The 11,270-nt window shown below is 34.7% G+C and overlaps 1 protein-coding gene across 1 annotated transcript in view; it reads left to right on the top strand.

Annotated features, from left to right (window-relative positions):
* Mtap (Methylthioadenosine phosphorylase) overlaps positions 1 to 10,259 on the top strand; it is a 42,011-nt gene extending 31,752 nt beyond the window's left edge. The window contains exon 6 of the mRNA XM_081742399.1: positions 9,535 to 10,259. Within this exon, the coding sequence (XP_081598525.1) occupies positions 9,535 to 9,570 (36 nt within the window). The 3' untranslated portion in view covers positions 9,571 to 10,259. The remainder of the gene's footprint in view (positions 1 to 9,534) is intronic.
* The last annotated feature ends 1,011 nt before the right edge of the window (positions 10,260 to 11,270 follow it).

Raw genomic sequence — 11,270 nt, forward strand, 5'->3', positions numbered from 1 at the left:
TGATAGCCTGGGAAGACTTATTACAATCTCTGAAGATGAATGCGATGTCTGCATTCGAAACGTCGGATGTCAATACCTTCACCTGGCTGATAGCCTGGGAAGACTTATTACAATCCCTGAAGATGAATGCGATGTCTGCATTCGAAACGTCGGATGTCAATACCTTCACCTGGCTGATAGCCTGGGAAGACTTATTACAATCTCTGAAGATGAATGCGATGTCTGCATTCGAAACGTCGGATGTCAATACCTTCACCTAGCTGATAGCCTGGGAAGACTTATTACAATCTCTCAAGATGAATGCGATGTCTGCATTCGAGACGTCGGATGTCAATACCTTCACCGAGAAGACTTGCAAAAAATTGGTGCTTTACGAAGGCCGTATCACTCATTGAGGTGAGACTGGTCAAGAAAGCTACCCTTTCTAAGCTTTTCATTATGACGCTAGCAAGATGACAAAGTACCTAGTATGGAAAACTATTCCTATCATTAATTCTTAATTTCTGTTTAATTAAAATATTCTCCTAATATAATACATACCAGTCAATAGGCCACGTTGAATTAAACAAAATAAATGCTTAACAGTATAAATTCTCATGCATAATTTTCGAGAAAATAGGAAAAAAAGAACATCTGAAAAGTATGTCGTTCATGATAGTAATAATTGGACAATTTCTAGTTTTCGGGAAAAAATATTATCTATGTACTGTACATTCCAGGGCTTATAGCGAGTCACTTTTTTTTTTTTAACTAAAAGTTACATTTTGGAAGGTAAAGTGTGTTTGTCGCGTGATTAATGTAATTTTCTAAGAAAAATATTATAAAAGTAAATGGAAAAAGGCGGAAACTTGTTACTCATTACTCTTCTGAAAGCTTCAGTACTTGCTGCCACATGTGAAACAGTCAGCTTTGTTCTCATTTCAGCTTTTATTCTTTCTAAAGCACAGTGGATGGTTGGTGGATAGTTAAGCTCTCAAGGTGGGGTTGAGAACTCTTCTGTGTCTATTCTTTCTTCTATCATAACAGTCTTTTAGTTTTCTCTCGTAATAGTTAACGCTCCACTCAACGTTGTGTGTGTGTTTTTTTGTGGTTCATCATATTCGTCTTGTGTTATGCTTCTTGTATGATGTTCTTAAGAGTAGGTGATGAATTTGAATATTTCATGGCTTTGAGAGTTAATTCTGAGTTTAACGTCCCTTTCATGACTTTGAGAACTCTCAATGCTAAGTTAAATATAATATCCGGGATGAAGATATTCAGAAATAGGCCAGGACTGGTTCCACTACTCAGACGCTTCTTACATCTGCTAAGTCTGCTTATTGTAACTACAAAGCATACTTAGAAAACCTAAGGAAGGAGGAAGCTCAAAAAGCAGCAAAGAAGAAAAGATGAAACAAAACAACAAACAAAGAGAGGGATGATGATGAAATTGACAAAAAAAAAAAAAAGCATGATGGGATTTTGGTCACTTTTTCGTGTGCTTTTAGTCACTTTTTGGTTACTTTTTCGTGTGCTTTTGGTAACTTTTCAGCTATTTACAAGAGACCAGACCACTATGAGCCCTGACATTCATTTATTCTGTATTCATCCATTTCGTACATTATCATTCAGAGACCAGTACACAGGACTTGTCAAGTAATATTAAGATATTTCAATATAATTGATATTACGTTATTTTTAGAAAGTATTACCCACACATTCATTAATGTCATAATACATTTTGTTACATAAAAAAATTGAACAGTTTATTTTTGAATTTCGGTATGGTTTTGATATCCTTCAAATAAGTTGGAAGCTTATTATACTACTTAATGGACATAAGAAGGACACTTCTTTTGTGCATGTATAGTTTTGATATGATGTAATTATGTTGTTCTTTTGTCGTGTGTTGTATGAATGTACATCGTTGACATGAAGAAAACTATATTCATTTCTCTTTACATATAATATATATATGGCACTATTGTATATGTACAGGCACTGGCGCAAATCCCGGGGGGGACGAGGGGGACATGTCCCCCCAATCTTGGACCTGGGGGGGACTGTCCCCCCCAATAATCTGATTTAATAAGTGCTTTTTCGGATAAGTGTCATGATTTGTGTCCGACTGCCCCAAAGGAATGTAAGATGAAATTGATTTCTCTTGGCTTTTCCATTATTTTTTTTTAAAGAATCGTATTCTGTAGTATTTCAAACTGAACTTCGTGCTGTAGTGAGTTTAGTAGTCTCATCAATATGTATTAATTCCACTTCAACTATTTGGGGACAAATTGCAATAAATGCCAGAGGAGGATATGTCCCTCTCCTCATGCTGGAAAGTTGTCTCAGCTGTAGGTACGGGCACAAATTCCGGGGAAATGGGGAGACATGTCCCCCCCAACATTGGAACTGGAGGCTCTTCCAATAATCCGATTTGAAAAGTGCTTTTTGCAGATAACTGTGATGAGTTGTGTCCGACTGCCACAAAGGAATGTGAGATGAAATTTGTTTCTCTTGGCTTTTCCATTTTTAATGAAAATGAAGGCATGCGACTGTGCGTGACGTAACCTGATATGAAATCTTATCTCATCCTTTCCCCTAGGCCCTAGCACACGAAGAGTATATAGACTATCCAATGTCAATAGAACCCATCTTTTCAGTAAATGCGCATTTAATCTATTTGTAGTATCAGCCTAGGCATCTACTCATGCTTCGTAAGCTAACTAACTCTATAGCCTATGGAACCCGGAGGTTCAATGCCGCGTTCACAAAAGCTCTCCACTGACTTCTATTCTTAACCAACTGGATCCAGTTTCTACTTTGTATTCCTATCTCTGCGAGATCCATCTTAATATTGTCTTCCCATCTGCGCCTAGGTCTTCTTAATAGTCGTTTTCCGATTGGTCTTACAGGTTTGGTAAGCCGTATAATTTACGTAGTTCGTCGTTATGAAGTTTCCACCATTCCCCATTCCCGTTCCTCTTGGTCCAAATATTTCTCTCGGGATCTTGTTCTCAAATACTTTCAGTCTATGCTCTGCACTCAGTAAGCGACCATGTTTCGAAACCATACAGAACAACAGGTATGATTATCGTTTTATACATTTTAAGCTTCAAATCCCTCGACAGAATTCGCGACAACAAGAGGTTTTGAACTGAATAATAACACGAATTCCCTGTTTTTAGTCGACATTTAATTTCTTCGTGAATATGATTTTCGTCTGTTAATATTGATCCTAATATTTGAAAGTATCCACTTTATCAAAAGTATTATTTAATATTTTAACACATACATAATTTGCCGTATTGTGGTCCCGACGCACTTCCATGTATTTAGTTTTCTCTGCATTTACTTCTAAACCCATGTCCATGCAAGCGCATCTAATAAGACCTCTGCATTTCTTTCTATTTTTCTCCTATCATCCCCTACTAAATTTACATAATCAGCGTACGCATAACCTGGTGAACACCGTTCAGCTCTAGGCCCTGGTTGCTATCTTTGATTTTCCTTATAGCGTATTCCAGGACAAAGTTGAATAATAATGGCGACAACGCATCTTCTTGTTTCAGGCCATTCTTAACGTGAAAGCTCGTGGCCAAAAATTTTCCTACCCGGACTTTACTTTGAGATTCATTTAAACATGCCTTAATTGATCTAGTTAGCTTTTTCGGTATTCCAAATGCTGAAAGAACGTTATACAATGTTTCTCTCCTAACCGAGTTATAAGCCTTTCTAAAATCAATAAATAGTTGATGTACCGGACTACTGTATTCCCGCTTGTTTTCGAGTATTTGGCGAATGGTAAATATTTGGTCGATAGTTGATCGATTTCGTCTAAACCCACACTAATAATCTCCAAAAATTTCATCTGCGTATGGGGTCAATCTTGCTAATAGAATGTTTGAAAGGATTTTATAGGATGTTGACAGAAGAGAGATGCCTCGATAAGTCGGTTTTGTTGCCTTTCTTGTGGATTCGAACAATGATTGATTCTTTCCACTCTTGTGGCAATTCTTCCTTGTTGTAGATAAGGAGAATGAGTTTGTGTACCTTGTTCCACAATTTTTCGCCTCCAGCTAAAATTAACTCAGCCGGAATTTCGTTTACACCCGGAGATTTGTGTTTCTTTAATTTCTTTATAGCGATTTTTACTTCTATTCGATTGGGTTCTGGAACATATGGTTCTGCGGTGTGTATGTTCCTTTCTCCACGCACATTAATTTTTGGCTGCGTGTTCAGCAAATCGTCAAAGAAATCTTTCCATCGATTTAAAATGCTATCTGTATCAGTGAGAACTGTTCCATCAGCTTTCTTTCATATATAAGAACGAGGTTAATAGCCTTTTTTAAATTCGTTGATCCCTTTATACATGTCCCGAATGTTTTTATTTTTACTATTATCTTCAAGTTCCTAAATTTTAGCTTTCAAAATATCACGTTTCTTTGTTCTAAAAGTTTTGGAAGTTCCTCGCCTGATGTCTACGAAATTTTGTGTAGTTATTTCATTCGGGTTTTGTAGCCAACGTAATTTTGCCTGTTTTCTCTTCTCTGCTAGTTCGAACCATGGTTTGTTCCTTAAGGGGGGTATTTCCACGTGTCCCAATTTTTCTTTTGAGAGAGGATGTTTCGTAAGCAAAGAAAAGAATTCAATTGCTGGAATATTTTTCTCTATAATCTTAAGATTACATCTGCTAAGTAAAGAGTATGACATGCGTCAGATTTCTGAAACGATTCCTGTAATGTTATTGAGATTATAATCATTTTGCTCAAAGAGTATTGTTGCGTCATACATAATTGATATTCTTTCTTCATAGTTTTGGGGAAGTCGTCATTTATATTATTATATTACTATAAAACAATTTTAACGTGGATCTTTGTGGATGCCTAATTAGAAACATACCAATTATAAATATGCATGTATTCAGATTTCAGAATGCTTTCACGGCAGTGATTTGTAATACTGATATGTACTACTACTTCATCTACATCACCTAATATATAATATACTCTACAATAGTTGATCAGATTCATCTACCGTAATATGAGTTTCATCTCCCTTATCTAGAATAAACCTCAAATCTGCCCACCTTCCAATGTTGAAAACAACCAATGGCGTATTTAGGATTTTCTTTCGAGGGCTATACCCAACACAAGGAAGGAAGTGGGCAATTGCCCACCTGAGTTTGAGAATTAAATATATTTTAATTATGCATAAATTGAAGTTATAATGGCAAGAATTACAGATCGATAAATCCTATATGATATGATGCAAAAATTTAGAAGTGAATCTAACCCTTTATTCTATTCATACAAGAAAAAGAAAGCATCCTCTTGGCCGTCCTAATTTCCCGGGCTAATTATTCCCCCGTTTTGATTTTCTTTAATTCTAACATTTCCTTCTTTTAAAAATAACTAAACGATATAATTGTTCCTTTGTTATAATAACTAAAGTCCTGTCATGTTGATATCCGAGCATGTTGGTGTGGAACACTAGTTTCGCTTATCAACTCCTCTTAGTTTTGGTGTTTCTGATGACGGCCAACTTGAATCACAACTGACAACGGTCGATAAATTATGATAGGCAAAATGAAAGTAGTAACGTCAAGAAAAAGAAACAGAAAAATAGAAAGGATGACAGAAAGAACCATTAAGGACGCAGTTCTTACATGGAATGAAATTTGATAAATACAGTATTATTTCTGAACAAAAAGCATAAGAAAATGGAAAGTCAATGACATTCTTAGAAATGGTAAGAAGGATTATTGTTGTACGTGGAATGCGTAAAACTAACAAATTATTTCGAGGGGAGAATGAGCCCGATAGCCTCCTAAATACGTCACTGAAGACAATTCTGCTCCCCTGATCCTTCACAGCATTGTTTTTCAACTTCATAAATATTTTAAACATCGCTTATATATATATATATATATGGGTGTTCGGAAAACTGGTTTGTTCGGATAATCGAACTGTACATGTTTATTTGCCAAAAAGAAGTACTGTACTGTTTGCATGCACCGTGAGAAGCTCTTCTTGGGGGCGCGCAATCCTTCAAACTGCGCGGAGCGGCACGCCTCAACTCTAAGCTGGCGCAGCTGTTGCTGTGAACAGCTTTGATACTGCCGCTACTTCGCCAGCCAGTGCCAAACCGACAGAAGTGTGCTGATTGTTGAAATAGGTGCGAGCGAGTACACAGTTCGGTTAAGCGGTCGTTCGGTTGACCGACGTCCGGATAATCGACGCTCTACTGTATATATATATATATATATATATATATATATATATATATATATATATATATAATATGGAAACGTCTTACCCGTCCCCCCCAATGTTGAAGACAGATTTGCGCCTATGTGTACAGGCAAGGCATAGTTAAAATTTTATTTGACTAAAAGACCCTAGATCTTTTTGCATGATGCTCTTGGTGATAGATTAAAAATGGATCTTATTGCCTTTTTCTGTAGACATAAAATAGTAACACTGAAATAGGAAGCTCCCCAGAAAATTGTTCCATAACTTAACAAAGATTGAAACTTACCATAGTACATCAACAGCAAGGTTTATTTTGACACAACTACGTAGGCTATAAATTACAAAACAAATAAGGCTTAATTCGTTATTTAGATCAGTAATTTGCGCATCTCATGTAAGTCTATTGCTTATTGTAACACCTAAAAATGTAGTGGATTTTGAATAGTCTACAAAAGTTGAATTTATCACAATAGAAGGTACTATTCAAGGTTTATATGAGTAATGAAAATTCAGTATCTTTGTTTTCGTTGCATTTATCATCAGTTGATTCAAATTTGTCAAAAGATTCAAAAGATCCACAGTTGTTTTTAACCCTTTCGGTCCTGGCGGTAACATATGTGTACACTATATTTCAAAGTTAACATAATTACTCTGGAGAGTCCAAAATGGCTGATTTTTATGTCTTTGCATTTTTTGAATTTATTTTAATCATTTTCCGCTATTTCTCTAGTGCTTTCATCTGTTGTTAGGAAGCTACGCACAATACTTGTAAACTCTACCACAATGGACGAAATTCAGCCATATAGGTTGTTATATATTTAGTGAAATAATAATTTGCAGTAAGTAATTTTTCTGTTCTTAGTAGTGCATTTCGAGTCTCAAAATTATGTAGAATACAATATTTTCGATTAATGCAATTTTGTATTTTCATACATTTTGTTAACCCTATTGTACACAAATATGTACGTCTCATAATTACGTAAATATGGCAACCGCAATCAAAATGGCGATTGTATTTCATTTGTTAAGTCAAAAAGCATAATATTTGCTAACTAAAAATAGAAATCGATGTGTAAACAAAAAATCTGGGCTAAAGGTTAATTTACTTCCTAGTTCGTCTGTATTGTCCGCTGTTACAAGGACATTTACATCATCAGCATATAGTACATGTATCAAAACACACTGTTAACTAGGAGAATGCTTTTGTCTTAACGGTGGCACACATACTCTTTACGCGTATACAATTGTATATTTTTTATAATAAATAAAAAATTATCAATAAAATAAATAATAAAATAATTTTTATAGTTAACATGTGTTCTTTGCACATTACTATCTAATATTTATAATTGTTTAAAATAACGATTGTTGGTCTCGTAGGTTTGTTGTTCTTATTGAGGATTTCTGTGTAGCACTTTCTCAGAATTCCTCCTCCATTCCTTGTTATATGTTCTGGTTGCGTGATTACTTTGCCTCTGATGTCTTCAACTTGCTATGTGTAGTCGTTTTGTCGTATGTTGTGGTATGTTATGTACTAGTGTGTGTGTGTCTCCCCCCCCCCCTCTCTCTCTCTCTCTCTCTCTCTCTCTATATATATATATATATGTATATATATATATATATATATATATATATATATATATATATATATATATATGTGTGTGTGTGTGTGTGTGTGTTTTCTCCATCATTCTCTTTCCAATATTGTAAGAAAATCTGATCACCTTCTAACAACTATTTACTGATACTTTTTTTCTTTTGTCGGAATTCGCACATCTATTTTAGAGTAATTTCTCCAGCCTTTGTTCTTGTTTCTCATTTCCTGTTGTGCTCTTTCACGTTACCACGCAGTTTTTTTTATTTTTTCCTGAATGTCTTTCCATATACAGGGTGCACCATTTATCTTGATACGCCCTTGTAACTCTTAAACTAATAGACAAAGAAACACGGACATTATGTGGCATGCAAATATGAACCCATGTTACAGAAGGTTAGTTATTACCTTTAGTTTAGGTATCTGCCTAAAGTACTGGAGCATCGAAAAATGGTAAAACAAAACAATAAAAAATATTAACAGACTTGAAAATATATAAAGGAGAAAAATTAATATATATAAAATAAATCTTTAACCGACTTTTAAAAAGCACTAATAAGCTGAAAGTAATGAAAAGCTGCTAAAAACCCAGACAATTTTAAGAATACGCTAAAAAGAATTTTTAAAAAAAATGCTAGAAAGCAGAAAATTCAAAATGCACTAAAACAACTATTATTAAATTATGTGTGTGGCAATACAATTAATGCCCAATACAAATATTATAGTTTCAGTAGTAATTGTATTAGGCATTAATTTGTTTGACTGCACAGATTTTTAGTGATATTAGTAACTTGTTAGTGCTTTCTAATTATTTTCTGCTTTCTAACAGGTTTTATTATTTTTTTAATGTCAGTATTGTTTTAAATCAGTTTTATGTACTTTACCTGTATGATGTGTTTTGCGATTCTAAATCTGATCAGTCTCTATACGAGTCTATCGGCGCGTCATTCGTACATCAGAGTCTTTGTATAGATTTTGAAAACAATTAGGGTAGTCGTAAGGAAACTTTGTTTATGAGCTACCCTTACGAAAGTTATCCGTTTGTCATCACGAGGTGGAATAGTTGGATTTTAAGAGGCTCTAGCAACTTCTTTACGACGATAATAAGGTTTATTTGTATGTAATTTAGTTAAGTTACATAAGCATTAGTTAACGGCGTGACAGAAGAAGAGTGGGCGATAAGTAGAAACGAAGTACTGCAATAGACTTGCACTGTCACACACCCTTCTCATACGTTTTGTTTCACTAGAAAATAAAGAACAGAAGTTGAAACCTGCTTTCGTACCCATCTTTTTGCTTCTTTAAAGTTCTCGAATTTTGCAAGAAAGAGGCTATTTTTCTGGTTTTTTATTATTTTTTCTGTATTTCTTCTTATCTATCACTTCTTGTTCGTTATACGGAAGAAGTAATAATCGTATTCATCGAGAAACAAGGGATCTATGTACCCTTTGAATAGAGAATAAACCTGGTAGTGCTGTTTCAAAGCTACTACCCCTCTCACTAGGAAAATATCATCCTCTTGTAATGTTTTGGCTGAAAGCAGAACAGAATTTTGTTCTCGTAATATGTCCCACTTATGGATTCTAGTAAATTCTTCAGGAGTTCTAACATGCGTCACTGTCATAATATTTTTTATAATGTTTAAGTTTTTTGTACAGTATTTGTTTTAGCACAGAGTTGATCTGAAGTTTGTATTTTCTTTTATTTCAGGATATGGTGAAGAATAGTGTGATGCTGCAGCATTGATGTTAATACCATAAAATTATATGTTCGCTTACTGACGACCTTAAGCCACATCGAGTTCCGTCAGAAACAACATATGTTATTCTGCAGCTTTACGTATTGTTGTTGACTATATAAGGGTATAATCATGCAGAATGAACAAAAAGGAAGAAAAAAAGAGAAGAAATGGGAAGTAATTATTATAAATCTAAGGATAAATTAAGATTTCTGTGTGACTGCAGAAGTAATTGACTTAAAGAAGAAACATTCGATTGTTGCTGTTACCTTCAGGGACGATTTGTTGCAGTTATACAACCGTATTGTCTTCTTTGCACAATATGTGAGCATATATTATGCTTCTTTGTCAACGCTTAATGGCAAGATGATGATCATTCATGGCTGATAAATCTTCGGAGTACCGCGTATTTGAGACAATGGTTTTCGTTAATCAAGGCGGTAAATTGGTGCTTTTAAATAAACGGAAACTATTATAAGAATTGTTTTCATACGAATTGTAGGTTATATTACGAAGTGACTATGAATCTTGTCAGAATTTATTGTGTTTTGTACAAATAGTGATTATACATATAATGTTCAGAGAACTGATGCGTGAACATAGTTATATTGTAATTGAAGTTCAAGAAGTAAATAAAATACTGATCAGTACAGTTTGTTTATAAGTATTTAGCAAGAATTAAATACTTATTTTTTGACATTCTTGTGATATTATTTGTATATTTCCCATTGTATTCTATGTAAATGTTTTAACTATTCGTGAACCAACGTATTTTACATCCCACTCTACTTTTTTTTATAATTTGTGATATTAAAAGAAGGAAAAATAAACAGAAATGTGCTAGAAAGCTCACATTTTTCATAAAAATGTGCTACATGAGGAAAGCAAATGATATTACTATTCTCATTCGAAATGCAGCGTAGTGAGCACATCACTTATTTATTTATTTATTTATTTATTTAACAATCACCAGATACAGCTCGGGAGCCATTTTATACTGGATATCTAACAATAACAATAACAATGGAAAGGATTTGGGAAGGTATCAGCCAGAGCCTGTTTAATAGGTACCATCCCGGCATTTGCCTGGTACGACAGAAAAACCCTGGAAAATCTCAGAATGGACGGCAGCGGGAATCGAACCCGCGACCTCCGGAATGCGAAGCCGACGCTCTACCACTAGAGCTATTTCGCTCGGTGCGCTTCGCATCATGCAATCCTAAATCGAAATTCACCTTAATAAGTGCTCAATCGTTTGACACCAAGACAACTGTATTTCTGGGTCCATCGTGTCCCCTTTAACAACCCCTTATGTAGAGGTGTCTAAAGTGGCCCTTTAACATGGTTCCTATTTTGTTTATTTCATGAATGTGACATATTCACAAGTTTATAAATAGAATAACAACTTCAGTTATGCTTGTTCTTCATAAAGGTCATAAATAAACATACAAGGCATGTCACTAAAGAAATTATACTAATTCTGCAGAAATTGTATTACCAGTAGGTCTTAAATACATTCAATATTAACTTAAGGAACTAAATTGACGTTTGATTACTAGTATTCACTTGAATTAATCGTGATACACATCTGTTGTGAATAATTGCCTCCAGAATATTCAGTCGAAACTCATCTTCCTCAGTGGCGTTCTCTTGAAGCATCTACAACAAACTCATCAGTTCTCACGTCACAGGGTAACCATCCGTGTTG

The sequence above is a fragment of the Thermobia domestica genome, chromosome 16, assembly GCF_964235325.1.
Source record: "Thermobia domestica chromosome 16, izTheDome1.hap1.1, whole genome shotgun sequence".
NCBI classification, from domain to species: domain Eukaryota; kingdom Metazoa; phylum Arthropoda; class Insecta; order Zygentoma; family Lepismatidae; genus Thermobia; species Thermobia domestica.